General features: G+C 36.3%; 2 protein-coding genes and 1 long non-coding RNA gene across 3 annotated transcripts; 1 reads left to right on the top strand and 2 right to left on the bottom strand.

The window, feature by feature from the left end:
* Positions 1–1,145: 1,145 nt before the first annotated feature.
* prph (peripherin) lies at positions 1,146–14,232 on the bottom strand. The gene is made up of 9 exons (XM_042765936.1): positions 13,571–14,232; positions 6,628–6,688; positions 6,367–6,462; positions 4,100–4,267; positions 3,873–3,998; positions 3,421–3,641; positions 3,275–3,324; positions 2,352–2,425; positions 1,146–1,608 (listed from the first exon to the last, which is right to left on the bottom strand). The coding sequence occupies exons 1-9, from the start codon at positions 14,062–14,064 to the stop codon at positions 1,528–1,530; spliced, it is 1,371 nt and encodes a 456-aa protein (XP_042621870.1). The 5' UTR covers positions 14,065–14,232; the 3' UTR covers positions 1,146–1,527.
* LOC122146569 lies at positions 5,127–9,740 on the top strand. Its single transcript, XR_006161075.1, has 2 exons — positions 5,127–5,401; positions 9,702–9,740. It is a non-coding gene; the product is annotated as an uncharacterized LOC122146569 (long non-coding RNA).
* Positions 14,233–15,756: 1,524 nt separating the features above from the next.
* On the bottom strand, positions 15,757–18,204 carry LOC109048653 (tubulin alpha-1A chain-like). Its single transcript, XM_042765937.1, has 4 exons — positions 18,115–18,204; positions 17,314–17,536; positions 17,075–17,223; positions 15,757–16,957 (listed from the first exon to the last, which is right to left on the bottom strand). The coding sequence occupies exons 1-4, from the start codon at positions 18,115–18,117 to the stop codon at positions 15,977–15,979; spliced, it is 1,356 nt and encodes a 451-aa protein (XP_042621871.1). The 5' UTR covers positions 18,118–18,204; the 3' UTR covers positions 15,757–15,976.
* Between the last annotated feature and the right edge of the window lie 1,748 nt (positions 18,205–19,952).

Genomic DNA, 19,952 nt, shown 5'->3' with positions numbered 1-19,952 from the left:
ATGAGATGGATTAGGGACAACCAACGTCTGTTTGTGGAGAAGAATGACAGGGGAGAAGTCCTAATATGTTCTATCTTTTATTCAGCCAGTGGAGATCAGACTGTGCAGAGGAGAGTAAAAACATCAGATGTAAAATAGACAGAAATCACTTTTCCCATTCCTGCTGCAGCTGTTTTAATTCCTGCTGCAGTGTCAAACGACGAGTGAGTAGGGTTTTAGGAGGAGTGGAGGTATCAGATACCCTCATTGGATACTACTTGCTGCTTTGCAAAACCAGAAAGTGGTACCTCTCTCTTTTTATCACTTTGTGGATATTGAGTGGTTTTTCATCATTCACCAGGAGTTGACTGCACTGCAGAATAAGAAAGTGAAAACACATGGAACTCTGGAAGCTCTAGTTATGGAGCTTGCTGACTGTATACCTCTTCCTCCTGCTCCTTCTCCTTCTCCTTCCCAGCTTTCTGCAGGACATGCTGTCACAAACCAAAACAGATCAGGCTTTCCAGCAGTGCCTACAGTTTAAGTACAGATTTTGCCACTAGAAAAAAAAAACAAAAAAACTGTCATCTGCATTGCGTGTGATGTACCTCTTTGCTTCCTGCCAAACGAAGACTGCTTCAATCATTGAGCAGCCTAATAAATATTTTTTTCACACATACTGGCTTGAGATACTCTAGCATATGTTTAACATACTATCTTAATACGCTGTTTATAATGTTTAATATATTTTTATGGCCTCATATCAGTGTCCTTACAAATCTTTCTAACCAAGTTTACAATTGACAAAACTACAGATGTGTACTGTTGCTTACATATATAGAAAAATTAATGCTAAATATTGTGTAATTAATATTAATATGCTATAAGCCATTGGTTCAGCATTTAAAAAAAAAAAACTCATTCTCATGAGGTGTCAGTGTTTTTCAGTTCTTGTTATGAGGACCCAAGCAATGCACATTTTGTTTGTCTATTTTATCTTACACACTTAGCTGAGTTCATGGAGCTCTCTTTTAACAAGCTAATGAACCGAATCACAAAATGTGGTCCTCAGGAGCAAATTAAAAATCCTGATTTCTCTGATTTAATTTGACCATGCCTGTGGCAAGACTCAACCTCGAACACTTAATTATGGACAAGAAGCCAAATTCGGTTTACATTCACTTTTATTTGAAGATTATATTGATGTGAACTTCTGATATACTGTTTTTGTTGTCTGTAATTGTGTTTGTTTGTTGGGCATCTTGTTAGTTACTTTATTTAGGCCTGCATACATGATTTATTAATTAAGGCATTGTCATTTTATGCTCATATATATAGTAATAGCACCATATTACACACAATACTGAGTCAAATATTTGCTGATTATGCACTACACTGCCATCATTGTAAACAGCATGTGTGCCTACATTTTACATTTTACTTTTTCTTACTATTTTCCTTTAATTTTTTTTTACTACATTTTACTACAGTTCCTTTAAAAATCACAACACACAATTAATAACTCAAGCATTAATTTATCTGCACATTTTAATCTTTTTCAGAAGCTCCTTGACCATGAGAATCTTTTTTCTCATCTCTGCTCTTTTCCTTTGTAGATTCTTTCACCACCTGAGCAATGAGCAAAAGAATCAATCAGATATATGCTACATATGTTACACATATACATTTGAAAAAAAACAAAGGCAAACAAGCTATAACTTTAAACAATGAGAATACTGAGTGATACAGTGTTTTTCATTGGACAATTTATTGTTAAATGGATACTCCACCCCAAAATGAAAATTTTGTCATTAATCACTTACCCCCATGTCGTTCCAAACCCTTAAAAGCTTTATTCGTCTTTGGAACACAATTTAAGATATTTTGATATTTTTTAAGATATTCAAGGATGCGCTGTTTTCTTTCAAATCAAAGCTAAATACACGTAGAAACAGCGCATCCTTGTGGCGCGGATGATACAGAAGAGCATACGCAGCATACGGGGATATGGAGAGACACAGAGGAGACTGTTGAAAAAAGTCGTTATTTTTGTTTTCTTCGCTTACAAAAAGTGTTCCCATTGCTTCATATAACACAGATTGCACGTCTGATGGAGTATTCTGAAGACGACTTTCATACCTTTTATCAACCTTGACACTGTTATTTATTTGGCAGTCTATGGGACAATCACAGGCCTCCCGGTTTTCATCCAAAATATCTTAAATTGTGTTCCGAAGATGAATGGAGCTTTCACGGCTTTGGAACGACATGGGGGTAAGTGATTAATGACAACATTTACATTTTGGGGTGGTGTATCCCTTTAATGGAGCTCGTATGTCTGTTTCAGTAAGACTGGAACCAAAATGTCTCACCTCTCCATCACGAATCTCAACAGTCTTGATTACGACTTTCTTTCCAGGTGCAGTATCAGAAAACTGACCATAATCTGTTTAAAGACATCACACATCAGATGCTATAAAAAAGGTTACACATGGACACAGATAAATAGTTGCAATTTTTTGTAAAAGGATATGAAATGATATGAGAGAAGACATGGAAACAATTGTTTACCCCTTATCTCTGTCCATTATTATTATTATCATGAGCAACTACAGTAGCAATCAAAAGTTGACTCATTTTCTTGGAACAGATTACATTTCAGCTGATAGAAGGAATGATGTGACCTTTTGCACAAAGGAATAGTTCACCCATCATACAACTCCAGTGTTATTAATCACGTCTTCCAAAGTAATCTAATTGGTTTTAGGTGAAAACTACTTTTGATTACATTTTAATAATAAGTTTTGAATTGGCTCTAGTTTATTTGATGTCACATACATTGAAATATAATAATCTTGGACTATTCTGACATAAAAAAAAAATAAATGAAGAAAATGTTTCATTCTTATTCTATTTCTGCTATAAGGTAATTTGTGCTGCACAATTTCCTACATTATAAGGCAAGGCAGCTCAGTTGTAAATTTTGGTTATTCCATTTTTTTTTTTTTTTTATTAAGGTTTTTCCTATAAGTTTATTGATATTCATAAATAATCAAAATGCAAATGGCATTGTATGAGCAAAGTTAATGAACTAATTCAACAGGGTTTGCTTGGCTGGTCTGTGTGTGTGATTCTACAACCCTCTTTTTAATTTTGAGTGAACATAATTTTATTTTCTTTAATTGTTTCATACTTGCTTACAAAAAAAAAATCCTACAGTGTTATTTTTATTTTAAGGGTTAAATACTAATAATAAAAATAATGTTTATTACGTTATATGTTATGGTAGACTCACCACCACTGTATCCACCCATTGAAGGCATTTTCATGATAGGAACCACAATTCTGAAAGGTGCAGTTTGAAGGTCATCAGTTACCAGGGAAAAACGAATACTTCACACACAGAAACGTGTTAAAGTGGCTCAATGGCATCACTCTTACCGGTTTTCTTCTCCCTCCAGAAGTTTCCTGTAGGTGGCAATCTCAATATCTAGGGCCATCTTAACGTTGAGCAGGTCCTGGTACTCCCGCAGGTGGCGTGACATCTCCTCCTTTAGGTGCCGTATCTCGTCTTCTAGACGGGACACAGAATGTTGATAGTTTCCGGCCTCTGCAGCAAACTGCTCTTCCATTTCGCGCATCTGCCTCAGCAAAGCCTCATTCTACCATCACAAACACATACAATTTTCTAAATAAGGGAATATCATAAATGTATATTGTTTTACATAATGACAACAGAAATACACAACACTTAAGAACTTGCATCAACTAGACAGTGTAGGTTTCAAATAAAGCATAAGTAGTGAAACACCTGAATCAATTTCTATTTTTTAACCAAAGCTTTAGGCAGCTTGAAAAGAAGATGCATAAAACATTTTATTATATGTAAGTACAGTGCTCTTGAGAGAATCGATATCGCAGTTCTGGGCTTGAATTTGTCTCCTCATGTCATTGTTCTCTTGCTTAGCCTGTCTCATGGCCTCAGCATTGCGCTTAGCTGAATCAGTCAGGTCAGCAAACTAACAGAGAAAACACAAAGATGATCAGTACGTTTTACAGTATTTTACCAGTGTATTATTAGTAACACCCTCACACTGTGGCTCCTCACGAAGTCACTCACCTTGGACTTATACCACTCCTCAGATTCCTGCATGTTTTTGGTGGCGATACTCTCATACTGAGCTCTAATGTCTCGAAGTGCTGCTGTCAGATCAGGGCGGCTGGACGTCTCCATCACCTCCATCTTCATCTGCTGACTCTGAACACTCACCTGTACATCCTGAATTTCCTACACATTTAAAATACACAATTATTTTTAATGCTTGCATGTTGTTGTTTTTTGTTAAAAACAGTATATAGATAATGAGGTTAAAAGGGTAAGGTCAAAATGTAAATTTCAACAGCAACAAAAATGTATATGCTATGACATTTTGTAAGGATAAGGCTTCCTCATTAAATCCTCCTCCAAAAAAAGCAAGTTTAAATGTATTCCTCTGAGGTCTTAAACACTGAGTACAGGTCAGAAACTGGACATGCCCACTGGCTGGACACAACTGACCCTGTAAATACTCTTTAAACCTACAATACCAGCCTATACTTTCAGTCAAAATTAGTTTTTACATATTGTTAGTTTATACTGATAATTACACAGAAAGGCACATTTGGCCTATAATTATACTTAATCTTTTGATCACGATATACTTTTGAAATATCATTAAAGGGATAATGTTAAAATATACTAAATGTATTTGAAATACATTTATTTCATGCTAAGTATACTACAAAAACATTTACATATTTATGAACTTAATAAAAATACTGTGCAATTGTACTTTTAATATACTAAACTAATACTTAAAGTTTGCTAAATTGGAACAACTAATTTTGTACTTTAATGCAGTTTAATTGTGCAGACAGGGTGCTGAAGTCCAACTATAGACATACTGAAGTATATTTCATTTTGCTAAAGTGTATACTTCAAGTACAATTTAAATATCTTGCATTTAAAGACCGATATTATTCAAAAGATCCTCATCAATAGTGACATTAAAACACATTTTAGGCTTAATATTAAAAAAATGTGCATTGTGCAAGTAGTATTCCAAATAAAGGGTCTTGAGCAATATTTCAGTAAATATGTTTGTTACTGCCACATTTGCGTTTCTATTCATTTTCTGTATTTTATTATTATTACCGTTAAGTGCCACTAGGGGCGCTGTAGCTTAAGAGTGAGCTTCGTATGCAGAGAAGAGGTTAATACAGAAGAAGAAGCGAGGTCTCTAGAGAAAGAAGCGATCTCTCTAGAGAGAGAAAGATGCATGACTAAAGTGTGGTCACTAAGGCTAATAAGAGAAATAAGATAAACAAAAAGAAGAAGAAAAAGACTTAAACTAAATTCCTCTCTCGGTACTCAGCCAACGAGGTATGTTTTGTATGTTGTATTTGTCAAAATAGTTTATCTGTTAGTTTTCTTTCTTTTTAAGCTAATTATTGTTTGTTCTGTGCTTTAGTTTTCACGGTGTGTTTATGATCCTGACTAAGCTGGATTCAATAAATCCATCAGTATGAGAAAGCCACTTGTGTCTGTTGGTACCTGGAGGAATTACAATGTTAATAGATTTAAACTATACTTGGTAGAAAATGGCCAAAATGTCATATGTGTTTTAACCAGTAAAGTTGGATTTCATCAAGAGTAAGTGTTGCAGCTTTTCTAAATGACATGACTTTTTTATTTTTGGTTGCACCTCCTCTTCTGTTGGTAGAGCACCTATTTTTCAGCGATTTTTGTATAACTATACTTAGTATGAAATAAAAGTATTTTAAATATAATACTTTTTTATTAGGAACAGTTCACCCAAAATTTACAAATCTGTCATTTACTTACCCTCAAGTTGTTCCAAAAAAATTATTTCTTCTGTTGAACATAGAATATATTTTGAAAGTGAATGGGGAAAAAAATACTATGGAAGTCACTAGGGACCAGAAATTGATTGGTTACCAACGTTCTTCAAAACATCTTAATTTGTCTTTAGCAGAAGAACAAAACTCATTGAGATTTCAAACAGCTTGACGGTGAGTAAATTATGACAGAATGTTAATTTTTGAGTGAACTATCCCTAGTAAAAAAGTAATTGGCTACTGATGTATTAGCCTATTACATACTTTTTTTTCCACAAATACCGGCTTATTTGAGGTAATACACCAGCATGTGGATATTATCCCTATAAACGTACAGTACATGTTTATCATAACAATTCAGCTTTGATATAGCTTTGGAATAGAAAAGAGTAAAAATTGTTTCTACACCATATTTTTTTTAGCATAGACAGGAATTTGATTTTCACATTTACCAATTCATTATTCCTTAATTAAATATTTGTGTCTCACCTCATCATGCATCTTTTTGAGAAACTCAATCTCATCCATCAGAGACTCAATCTTTCTCTCCAGTTCCAGACGAGCAAGTGTAGCATTATCCACATCTCAAGTACAAACAGTCAGATTAATACTACTGTTATATCTGGTTTTATATCAAAAATTAAACATTGCATTTTAGAGTGCTGCAGGGATGACATGCAATAAAGAACCTCAGAGACAGCATTCAGTGGAAATATACAGTATGTGGTAAAATTCTTTCCTTCCTATTACCTTACGAAAGAGGTTCAAATTATTCTCAGCTTCCTGTCTTTTCTCCATCTCCTCATTTAACCTGCACATAAATATGGGAAAATAAAAGTCATCTTAAATAAAAATCAAGGTTTAATACCTTTTCCCAGAGTAAGACAAAATGTAATTATACATTAGTGTGCTGTTAGAATCATGTAATCCATCTTTTATTTGATACTGGGATGGGTGAAAGAGGGTCTTTAAAGACCCTATGTCTGAACTGAAGGTTGTAATATAAATATAAAATCTTATCTGGCAGAGAGTCAGAGAGATTAGCTTAAAAGCATCTGAGATTAGATTAGTACCGGTTGGGTGAAATGTTCTTATTGCAAATTTAATAATCTATTCAAAGCATAAGCCAAACATAGAGTGAGTCCTACAGTACTTCTGCTTTATCGGTATCATAATATTTAGCTCAAAGAAAAAAGATAAAATGTAGACTAAAGCAGAAATGCTGATATGATATCATATACTAACAACAACCACAATAATGCACGATTATTCTTAAGGTTCAGCTAAAAATGAGCATCAATAACAATTACAGTGATTCTTTAAAACATAGGCTTGCTGTTGATGAAACAATGCATTAAAAAAAACACTACAGTATATAAACAATAAGTGTATTGGAGTTTTTAAGAAGAAAAATCTAGAAAGCATATGATTGTGTAATATTCTAATCATATTCAGTAATGTGGATGATGCATGAGCGACAGCTGAACATTTTAGTACAATGGTATAGGCCTACTTATTATAATGTTATATAGGAATTTAGATTTTTAAGGACAATGTTCCCCTTTCTTTTTTTTTCTAAATCAGAAACTGATAGGCTACCAACACAACCCCAGGTATTTATTCAAAGGGAAAAAAAGACAGACACAGACATTTCCCAACATCACAGCAGAATGAACTTTATGAACTTATTTCCTTCCAAAATTGATAATGGTATCAGAGATAAAATTACAACCATGCAGACATCAGCAACAGTATCGTATCAGATAGATCTCCTGAGGAACAGTTCCACTCATTCTCTACTTTAGGAGAGGAAGAATTGTATATACTAACAACATGTATGTTAAACCGTATTCCATCTAAGGTATTAAAAGAAGTGCTTCCAAAAGTCATAGATCCTCTTCTAAATACTATTAATTTGTCAATGTCATTAGGATATGTCCCAAAAAACCTTCAAACTGGCTGTTATTAAGCCTCTCATAAAAACGTTTAGATCCAAGAGACTGTTAATTACAAACCGATCTCAAATCTCCCTTTTCTGTCAAAGATACTAGAAAAGGCAGTATCCTCTCAGCTATGTTCCTTCTTAGAGAAAAATCTGTGAGGATTTCTGGTCAGTATTTAGACCGTATCATAGTACTGAGACTGCTCTCATCAGAGTTACAAATGACCTGCTCTTATCATCCAATCATGTTTGTATTTCTCTATTAGTGCTACTGGATCTCAGCACTGCATTTGACACTATCGACCACGACATTCTGATGATGATGTGATGTGAAGTGATGTGTGGCCAAGTATGGTGTCCCATATTCTGAGTTTGTGTTTTGCATTTAACCCATCCAAATGCACACACACAGCAGAGAACACACACACACACTGTGAACACACACCTGGTGCAGTGGGCAGCCATTTTGCTGGAGTTAGGGGTTCGGTGCCTTGCTCAAGGGTCTCACCTCAGTCATGGTATTGAGGGTGGAAGAGAATGCTGTACATTCACTACCCCCACCTACAATTCCTGCCGGTACTGAGACTCTAACCCTTGACCTTCAGGTTACGAGTCAGACTCTCTAACCATTAAGCCATAAGTGCCCCTAATGGTCTAATCTTTTGAATTGACTACAAAATTATGTTGGCATTAGTGAATTGCATTGGTATGATTCAAATCATTATTATCTGACTGTCATCAGTCGTAGCAGTAAATGAAGAGGAATCATATCAATCACAAGTGCAGTATGGAGTGCCACAAGGCTCAGTACTAGGGCTGTTGCTTTTTATGCTTTACATGTTACCCTTAGGAGATATCATCAAGAAACATGGTGTTAGCTATCACTGTTATGCCAATGACACTCAGCTCTATATTTCTTCGTGGAGTAACGAAACATGCCAATTCGTAAAACAGAATGCATAGCTGATATAAAAAACTGTATGACTACTAATTTCCTACTTTTTCTGAAAAAAAAAAAACAAAAACAAAAAAACAGAGGTGTTAATTATCTGACCAAAAACCTACACATGTAATAACCTAAAACACTAATACTTAATGGCTGCTCTGTTAATTCTTTGTCTTCAGTTAGTAACTTAGGTGTGCTATTTGAACGCAATCTTTCCTTTGAAAGCCACATTTCTAGCATTTGTAAAACTGCAATTTTCCATCTTAAAAATATATCTAAGCATTAATTCATGCATTCACGACCTCATTGTTAGATTATTGTAATGCTTTATTGGGTGGGTGATCTGTGCACTTAATGAACAAACTCCAGCTGGTCCAAAATGCAGCAGCTAGAGTTCTTACTAGAACCAGAAAGTATGACCATATTATCCAGGTTCTGTCACACTGCACTGGTTGCCTATTAAACAATGAATACATTTTAAAATCTTGCTAATTACTTATAAAGCCCTGAATGGTTTAGCTCCTCAATACTTAAGCGAGCTCATATCGCATTATTGTCTTTCACATCAGCCACGATCTCAAAACTCAAAAAGGCCATTTGATAATACCTAGAATATCAAAATCAACTGCAGGTGGCAGATCCTTTTCCTATTTAGCGCCCAAACTCTGGAACAATCTACCCAGCATTGGAGGCAGACACTCTGTCAGTTTAAATCTGTGTTAAAAACCCATCTCTTTCCCTTGGCATACACATAATACATTATCGCATTTCTATATTTCATATCCATTATAGGATTGTTAAGCTGCATTAATTAGGTCAACCAGAACCAGGAACACTTCCCATAACACCCAATGTACTCACTACATCGTAAGAAGAATGGCATCTATGCTAATATTAGTCCCTTTCATTTTTATCACGGTAACCATACGGATCCAGTCTGTATCCAGATCAGATGGTCAATGTAGCCACCCAGATCCAGCCCATATCCAGACCAGATGGAGGATCAGCAGAAGACCTACACATCCCTGAATGTCAGCGGAGACCATGTCAACTAGATGAGCCACAGAGACAGTTCCCCTGCGAAGACCTCATCACCTCGACGACCATCGGCACAAGACCACGGGAACCACACAAGACCTCTGCACCTGTGCTGCAGCCTGGAATTAAACCACACCATGCTGGTTTTGTGTGGTCAAAGGAGAACTGACCCCTCCGACTGAGCCTGGTTTCTCCCAAGGTTTTTTCTCCATTTCTGTCACCGATGAAGTTTTGGTTCCTTGCCACTGTCGCCTTTGGCTTCCTTAGAGTGGGATGCTTGACTGATTGCACAGATGCTATTGGAAGAGAGCTGAACTGGATGATAACATCACTGAATCATCAATGAACTGACTTTAGCTGAAAAAATGACTCTGTTATTGTCTTCTTGCATTATTGACCAACCATTTTCCTGTTTAAAACTGTAAAGCTGCTTTGACACAACCAGTATTGTATAAAGTGCTATACAAATAAAGGTGACTTGACAAGACACACTTTGGCTGCATTTACACTTGGCATTAACATGCTACCTGTATCCGGATGTTGTCCACATACACATTGAAAAGACAAGTGTAAAATTGCTGCTGATCAGAATATTATCCGATCAGCATCTCCTGGTCTAGATGAAGTCGAGGACACATTGTGATCGGATCTCAGTGTAATGTAAATGTAATCCAGCCACCGTGTGTGCATTCTCAGGTTGACGTCATGCAAAACCCCGCCCTGTCAGAAGACTTATTTAAATATTGCATGGAAAAAAGAGATCCAATCGGTTATCCAGATAGAGAAGTCACTTAATGTTGCCAAGTGTAAACATGCAGTGTCCTGATTGACTGATGATCCGATCTGCTTTATTGGATTACGGTGATTGAGTAAGCGTTTTCTGTGAATGTGCAAGACTTCCAGTTCATTAGACACTGTAGGGAAATGAATAACAACAAGAAGAATAACAATGTGCAGTAAACGGTAAAACTGTTTGCACTACAAACCAGTGTGTTCATAAATAAGATTAAAATATTATGGTAAGACAGACCCATTTTCAATATCAAGCAGCAAAAGAGCTGTTTTGGACAGCTAAAAATAATTGGAAGCGGATGAATCCTTATTATTTAAGCCCTAGATGGTCAGTCCCCTTAAATTGATTTTCAGGAGGGATTTTATGGTTAAATGGGGAATTTTCTTTTCTTATCTCATATCAGTTTAATCATTCTGTTTGAATAATTAGTCATGATAGGGCTGTTGCCAATAAAATCAGTATCAGTAAAATCCATTTTTGCACTGTAGAGGTGGCATAGAATCTGCATCAGCTCAGAGGCGCTGAATAGAAACTGCAATTGCAACAGCATAAATAATGTAAGATTAATGTTTTAAATGTAACATTTTGAGTATGTAAATATGAAATGATTGATGAACTGAAATTAATACTTAAATGTCCAACTAAAACCGCCAGTGGGTGGCAGCAAGTCAGTCAGCACTTGAAATGCTTTCACTGGGCCTGTTTACACCTGGGGCTGATTGCATATAAGGTTTAGACTGGTCTTAAAAGTTAGTCATCTAATTTTGTTCTTTAAGACTGTTCAAATTTTTTTTTAAATTTTAGTTAAATTTAAATTTAGATTAGTTTGTGGTTTATTTTAAGTTGGATTGATTACCCCTTGGTTAACTGCTAGTTGGTTAAACTAGTTCTTAAGACACTATCTTAACATTGGGGCTAATTTTATGCAACTGCCCACTTTGTTATGTGTTTGTTTGTTAAGCTTGTTTTTATGTGAATATGTTAACTTGTAGGTTCATGTTCTCTGATAGTATAGCTATCCGATCGCGCGTTCCAGGTGAGACTGCATAAATGCATCTGGTTGTTGAAACCACATTATGTAAATTTTGCTCCTCCCAAAATGTTAAAATAATAAACGTGTGAGAGGGTGTTCTAGGCTATATGACATGACAGTCGGATATGACAGAGCTAATGCAACAGAGTAGAGTAGCTGCCGCAAATGAAACTGGAAGTAATTCGCAGACGCTCAACACACAAGCATCCTCATTAAAGTAGTAACTTATATTTCCAGTGCTGATGCTGCTCTCTCTCCTGTAGCGGTCTTTGATCTTGAAATTAGCTTACGATTAATAAAATGCAGCGCAAATCTGTTTTCGTTAACTCCGTACATTTGCATATCGTGCGGGAATTGAAGATCGGATCCGTTTTGCAGATGTGTCCAGGTGTAAATGGAACAGTAATTGTGTGCTGCTCGAAGACTCTAATCTATTCTGTTGTGGATGCTGTTGGAGCAAAAACATGTCTAAAATGTAAGTCATTTGTTTTGTTTATGTTACTATGTTTGTTGTTTAAGTTAACTTTATTTCCAATATTCGTTAAAAAATGTCAGAATGTTGTGCAAAAAAATATTCGAGAAAAATGGCCGCATGATGAGCATGATGAGAAAAGAAAACAACAACAAAAAAACAAAACATTGTAGAATCTATTTTTTGAGGATTCCTCCCTTTTCTAGTGAGAGAAAACGCCCCTGCTTGGAAATCCTTTTATTATCAGTACTGAGCATAGACTGTATGGTACTGAGGCGCAGTCCTGTCAGCGCGACAGCACAACGCGGACCTGCTGCTGGAGCTAATTAGGCTGAAAAATTGCACATGCACCGATTTCGTGTACGGTGTGAAATGGGCGTAAAGCAAAATTTTAACAAAGTTCTACGAGTGTTGAGGTTAAAGTAATTTTAAGCAGTAATGAGTAGTTTCAAAGTACGCGCACAGTAGCATATGAAATGATGTCCTTATAGACTGAATACAGGCTGCGTGTGTATATGGAGCATTAGTTGTATAAATGTCTCATCCATTAGATACAGTCGAACCGCATAAGAGATGATGATGATGATGATGATGATGATGGGAGGGTCCCTGCTGCAGTTTCTTTGTCCCTGTTACTTTAATTCGCTGCCACACCCATAAAACATGAACATCATGTAGACATGCTGTTATTTTTAAAGATATAATCTTAATTTATTCAACCATAATTAGGCCTGTTATTTTTAAGGTTTTAGTATTTTTTCCCCACTAAATCAATGATCTTTTCTTTTATCCTCTGTATCAAAATAAGCATATTTTCTATAGGATTAAATCCTGAACAAATTTAAAATAGCCTATATTCAGTTCAGTCCAATATCCATAATGCCAGTGTAAACAAATTAATAATAAATAAAAAACATTATTATTAAAATTATGACAAATAAACAAAAGCGTAATCTTTTAGAATACAATAGGTATTGTTACAAAGTCATAATAACTGGAGCCCAGACAAATGTCTAACTTTGGCACATTTAACTTTTAACTCTACAAGTGTTAACTTTTGTCTTAAAACCCATTTTAATTTTTAAACTTGACAGTAAAAAAAAAAAAAAAAGTGAACATTAAAAAAAAAGAAAATTAACAAAAAAATTAAAATTCTCTCATTAGTTACTCACCCTTTTGTTATTCCAAACCTGTATTACCGTCGTTCCTCAGCCATACACGAAAGAATATGTTTTGAAGAATGTTAACGTAGGTTTGGAACGACATGAAGATAAGTATGTAATGAACATGTAATTTTGGTTGAACAATCGACTAATGGTCAGAAAACGTAAAAAAAAATTAACAATGCATATAATATAAAATTGAACAATGTAATTTAAAAATGACAAGTAGATGACTTTTCTGTATTTTCTTAAAGGACTTATTTGTTATCTGAAATCTATCCCATACAAGCATACCAGCACACGCACCTTTGCTTGAGCAGAGCCACATCTTCAGCCAGGTTATCTCTCTCCACCTGCATCTGGTCTCGATCTTTGCCCATCAGTTCCAGCTGTCTGCGCAGCTCTCTCATCTCCTGCTGGCAAAGCTCATTGATGCGGCCTGATGGCCCTTGCTGCTGGTCCTTATACTGACCCAGCTCCAGAATCAGCTTTGAGTTCTGCTGCTCTAAATACCGCACCTTCTCTATGAAGCTGGCAAAGCGGTCATTGAGTTCCTGTAGTTCTCTTTTCTCATTGCTGCGTGTGGCAAGGAACTCCTGGTTGATGGCCCCTGCTAGTGAGAAGTCCAATTTATCATAAGAGAGACGGGGGGCCGGAGCACTGGAGCGGCTCCTGAAGTCCACAGAGCGGGTGGGAACAGAGGAGGAGATGTAGCGGCCCCCTATGTTACTGGACACAGGGCTATAGACAGGCGTCCCGAAAGTGCGGTGATAAGAGGTGCGAAATGTAGAGTGACTCATGGTTTTGCCTCTAAATGTTGTTTCAACCTTTTATTTAATGATTTACCTAGTGTATCTTCCTCTTCGTCTGGTCTTTTTGTCTCGAGGAGTTTTGATCAAAGCTGAGTCACAACAGGATGTGAGACTGCAGCTTTTATAGATGAAGCTGGTCAGTTGATCTGAGCTCCACCCAGCCCAGCCCATTCCCAGTCCCCAAAGCCCCTGATCACATCATCTTTCATGTATCCATCGTTCATCCTTACGGTCACTCCCTCCCAAGCCCAACCTGGGCACTTCTCTGACACTTTCCACTTTATATGTGAATTCTTGCTACAAAACACTGATAATCAACAGCTTTATGTGCAATTATTTAATTTATAATGTTAACGGGACTGAAAGACGCATTTTAATTTTTAAACGGTGGAAGTTAAATGAAATGCAAAAGAGCCCAAATTAATCTCCTAAACATCCAATGATCCCAGGACTTGCCATATAACATCTCCAGCCAGACTTAGCATTGGGCTAGATTGGGCCCATATTGGTCTTAAGAACAGGACAGAATAAATAAAGATAGATGAAGACCTAACTGGTCAAAAATGTCTAAGAAAATGTCTTGTTGTGATAAAAAGTTTCTGGTGCTTTAATTTCAGTTTATAAAACGTCTATCTTTGTGAATAATAATAGTTCAATGACTCACTCATTAAGACTTTCCATATATATATATCACTAAATGCCATTTCAGATGCAGCTTCATGATGCAAAGATAACCGTTGTTGATACTGAATTAATTTGACAGGTAACAACCTATAATGTCTTACACTGTCACAAAAAAAATTATACTTTTAGGGTTTCAACAGCTTGTCACTGAGACAGTAGCCTTAATGATTAGTAATCTGTGTCCTTGATGTGATAAATTTTAAGGGCAAAAAAAGGTACAAAGATGTCCCTTTGAGGGTAGAGCCCCAGTGACAAACTGTTGGTACCCTAAATATACAGTTTTACCTTTTGAAAAGATACCGGCCAGTGACAGCTTTTTTATGTTTTATGTTTTTTTATGTATGCTCACTGCTAAGAGTACACCAATATTAATAATTCATAGCTTCCATTTTTTTCCTTTGCTCAGTCAATAAAGTCATCATCACTGAAATATACAGTAGACTAGAGTCAAGCACATTTTCTAAATCCATAAAATAAGCATTTTGTACAGTATGTGCCTATGTGTTTGTGTATATACATGTAATTATTATTATTGATGCTGAGAAAATGTGACATCTTGCCAAAAATACAGGCATTTTTAATTATCTTTCTGTCATTGTCTTTACATAGTTTTAATTTTTACCACCTAACACATTTAATTGGAGTTTCCAATTAATATATGGATAATGGGAGTGTTTATAATATTCTAATATTATTCTAAATTTCAAATATAACGATGTCAAATTTGTCTGTGATGTGCTTTTACAACAGTACTAAATAAATAAATAAATACCTGTGCATTTTGATTTGGAAACAGAAATATTTATGATTCACAAAAGCTTGACATGGAGACTTATTTGCTCTTATCATTAGTTAAAACCAACTGAAAAATATAAGGACATTTTGAAAGTTTTTCTGCATAGTCCAACAAACTTTATTTCCAAACATAAAGGAAAAACTGATTTCTCATAATTCACTGAAACTGCAGAACTAAAGATCAATGTATTGTTGAAGTGGTCAAGAGCATACGAATGTTTATTTTAAGATTTTTATTGAGACACTGAATATCCACAATAAGCTTTCGTTATAATATTTGTCAGACAATTAAACTAACATTCAAACTAACACCAAGTATACTATTATGCCAGTTGCCATTTATTAAGCTTGTGAAATTTTCGGTCTAGAGGCTACCTGCTATTCATTTTCATTCTGGAGAAGGCATGAAAACGAAGGAAATCTAATACTCCTCACCCTCCTCTTCTCCTTCTCCCTCAACTGAATCTACACCCACCTCTTCATAATCTTTCTCCAGGGCTGCCATGTCTTCTCGAGCCTCAGAGAACTCGCCCTCCTCCATTCCTTCACCTACGTACCAGTGCACAAAGGCACGCTTAGCATACATCAGATCGAACTTATGATCAAGTCTGGCCCAAGCCTCCGCGATAGCAGTGGTGTTGCTTAGCATGCACACAGCTCGCTGCACCTTGGCCAAATCACCACCAGGTACAACGGTAGGGGGCTGGTAGTTGATACCAACCTTGAAACCAGTTGGACACCAGTCCACAAACTGAATGCTGCGCTTGGTCTTTATGGTGGCAATAGCAGCATTTACATCTTTAGGTACAACATCACCACGGTACAACAGGCAGCAAGCCATGTACTTGCCGTGACGTGGGTCACATTTGACCATCTGATTAGATGGCTCAAAGCAAGCATTGGTGATCTCAGCCACTGAGAGCTGCTCATGGTAAGCTTTCTCAGCAGAGATCACAGGAGCATAAGTTGCTAAAGGAAAATGGATGCGTGGATACGGCACCAAGTTGGTCTGAAACTCAGTTAAGTCAACATTCAGAGCACCGTCAAATCTCAAGGAGGCAGTAATGGAGGACACAATCTGACCTATCAACCTGTTAAGGTTTGTGTAGGTGGGACGCTCGATATCAAGGTTTCTACGGCAGATGTCATAGATGGCCTCATTGTCGACCATGAAAGCACAGTCTGAGTGCTCGAGGGTGGTGTGGGTGGTAAGAATGGAGTTGTAGGGCTCCACCACAGCAGTAGACACCTGTGGAGCTGGGTAGATGGAGAACTCAAGCTTAGATTTCTTTCCATAATCAACAGAAAGGCGCTCCATCAGTAAAGAGGTGAAACCAGAACCAGTTCCTCCTCCAAAGCTGTGGAACACCAAGAAGCCCTGAAGTCCAGTGCACTGGTCAGCCTATGAAGAGGGCAATGGAAAGAAACAATAATTAAATTGTATCTAATATTAAGTTAACACATGTTAAAACAAATACTGAAAGATAACAGGCTGACTGCGATTACAAGGATCTCTTACCAGTTTGCGAATCCTGTCAAGAACAAGATCAATGATCTCTTTGCCGATAGTGTAATGGCCACGAGCGTAGTTGTTAGCTGCATCCTCCTTTCCAGTGATCAGCTGCTCAGGGTGGAAAAGCTGACGGTAAGTTCCGGTGCGAACCTCATCTGAACCCCAAAAAAAAGAGTGTGGAGAGAATTAAATCTGTGAAGCTCGTGGACTAACCATAAGAGACTGGTAATCAGGCAATTACTAACCAATCACAGTGGGCTCCAGATCTACAAACACGGCCCTGGGAACATGCTTGCCAGCTCCTGTCTCACTGAAAAAAGTGTTGAAGGAGTCATCCCCTCCACCAATGGTCTTATCACTGGGCATCTGTCCATCCGGCTGAATCCCATGCTCAAGGCAGTAAAGTTCCCAGCAGGCATTGCCAATCTGGACGCCTGCTTGACCCACATGAATGGAAATACACTCACGCTGTTGTGGAAAAGAAAAATAAATGACTCTATCATTAACATTTATCCTTAAAATTAGGATAATTCCCAGTACCAATACATTAAAAATAGAGAGAGAGAGAGAGAGAGAGAGAGAGAGAGAGAGCTTTATAAAATGTAAGTTTGGATTACATACCACACTGGATTCTAATTTATATTTACTTACTGACAAAACATGTTGTTTGCCAAACTTTTAAACTTTATTATGAAACCCATAACTGTATAAAAATAAAATATTTCAAAACCATTTTCAGATAATTACCCAAAGGCAACAGTGGTATACAATGTGAAATGTAAGACCGTTATATTCCCAGATTTGCTAATTCAGTATTTGAAAAAAAATATATAACATAGCTATTTATCTGTAGCTTTTTAGGCTCTCAAATCAGAAATGTTCTCAAATGAAAAATATAGAGCTCGTCTTGCTTCTCTAACAATGACTAGCATCAATAGATTAGGACTACAAGAACTGTGCAAAACCTTCCAATTAAAGCGCAAAACAGCAAAATAAGATGTACATTAAAGGCAAAAAATTAACTGAGAAATAAAGTGTTCACTCACCATTTTGTGTTTTATCTCAGCTGCTGCAGGCGCTGATGTGTGCTGCTGATCTCATTGCAGAGAAGATGGAGGTGTTGCTATGACAGCAGGCTGCAGGGATGGGCTCAGTTTATGCGCAACCAAATACATCTTGTATAAGTATTCCTAACAAAATACAGTTTTATTTCACGCCAGTCTTACTTAGTGATGCCAAATCGTTTATTAAAAGTTGAATCTCTTTGTAAAGAAGGGTTCGTCTATTCATAGTTGCAATAAATGTCAAATGCACAGAAAATAACATCTAGATCACAGACATCACACAAAATGGCATTCGTGTAATTTTATTCATCAAACCTGCATCCTACAAATAATTAAAAATGTAATTTGACCATTATGTCATTCGTTTTGTTTTTGACCGTAAATTTCAATAAACCTACTGAACACAGTTCTTATTTTTAGATGCTTTGATGCAGCCGCACCTTATCATTGTGATCCAGACAAACACATGTGTTTTAAACCCTAATATGAAATATAGACAATATAGACAATATTTCCATAAAGGCGTACCAAGAGCAAAACCAGAGCCACCGCCCGTCTGAGATTCTGCTGCAGTAGATGACATCATAATGCTGCAGAATCAGTCACTCTATGTAAAAAAAAAATTAATAAATAAAAAACTGTTCAACAAGCACCATTACAGACTGTAAAATAAATCTTATATGATTGTGAAAGAGGGCTTGAACTGATTGACCCAATGACATAGCGGTTTTATTTCATTTTTAAAGTGTAAAATGCGCTGGTAATATCATGAAGTAGGTAATTTCAAATGATCCCCAGAGATTATTCATAAATCAACGGCATGCAAAAAAAAAAAAAGAAGAAGAAAAAAAAGGCTAAATGAAACAAGTGTTCTGATGCAATGAACTGAGTAGTCTATATAGGCTATTCACATACATGAAGTAGGTCACATCTTGACGCTGTCACTCTATAAAAGCGGTGCCACTCGAGGATTTCGCGCAGTTACTACATCGACTCTTCGCCGTCGAGAACAGTAACGCAGCAGAGCAAAATATTGTTTCCAGATCATTCCAAAGTATACGAAAATGGTGAGTAGCTGACTCGTTGTATTATTACATTTTTAGGATATATACTATTAGAATTGTGTCATTATGAAGAAAGATATACTAAACCATGCACTAAATCTAAGCATATAATTTACTAAATGTTGTGTACATAATAATTATTAAATAGTAGTCTAGTGGCTGTATCTAGTGATGAGGCAGGTTACAGGGACACTACACCTGTCATTGTTTTAATAAACGACATCTGTTCGATATATTCCTGCTGAAAATTCTGGTGAATATTTTTGACTCGCTGTTATTTTGTATCTGGATGTGTGACCACTTTTTGTCTGTTAGATGCTGATGAAATTTTATCAGGCTATTATTAATATTAATATTATTCAGTACATTTCTCTTTGTGATTTTAAATCTAGGTATTCATTTCAAATAGGCTACATTACAAATATTAAACTGCAGTTATTTGACGGATTTGAAGGTCATTAAAGGCATTGCAGAGAGTGCACACTATACTCTTCAGACAGCCTTAATCTCTTTAAATGCACAATCTTCTCTGACCAGCTAAGCTCAGGAAACATATGTTGTAGCCTACTTTAAACAGTACTGTAACAGTGCAGCAGTATGAGTGTAACAGTGCTTTAAATAAATTCAGAGTTATTTCATCAGCAGAGAAAGGATTATTTATAAACCCAGAATTAAAATACAGCTCACTGACTTTGTATGGACTTAACTTACATTGCATATACAGTAAAAATAATGCTGCAATTTGGTAAGATGACT

This window comes from Cyprinus carpio, chromosome A11, assembly GCF_018340385.1.
Source record: "Cyprinus carpio isolate SPL01 chromosome A11, ASM1834038v1, whole genome shotgun sequence".
Taxonomy (NCBI): Eukaryota; Metazoa; Chordata; class Actinopteri; order Cypriniformes; family Cyprinidae; genus Cyprinus; species Cyprinus carpio.
The sequence above is the reverse complement of the archived record's forward strand: the minus strand, read 5'-3'. Positions and strand labels throughout refer to the sequence as shown.

Excerpts from the sequence above, each read along its gene's own strand:
- LOC109048653 (XM_042765937.1), bottom strand. Across the intron at positions 17,224-17,313 it reads TCTGGAGCCCACTGTGATTG|ATGAGGTTCGCACCGGAACT; the intron begins GTTAGTAATTGC and ends TTTGGGGTTCAG. Across the intron at positions 16,958-17,074 it reads TTGACAGGATTCGCAAACTG|GCTGACCAGTGCACTGGACT; the intron begins GTAAGAGATCCT and ends CCCTCTTCATAG.
- prph (XM_042765936.1), bottom strand. The coding sequence starts at position 14,064 with ATGAGTCACTCTACATTTCGCACCTCTTATCACCGCACTTTCGGGACG. Across the intron at positions 3,999-4,099 it reads AGGAGTGGTATAAGTCCAAG|TTTGCTGACCTGACTGATTC; the intron begins GTGAGTGACTTC and ends TTTCTCTGTTAG. Across the intron at positions 3,642-3,872 it reads TCGATTCTCTCAAGAGCACT|AATGAGGCTTTGCTGAGGCA; the intron begins GTACTTACATAT and ends TTGTGATGGTAG.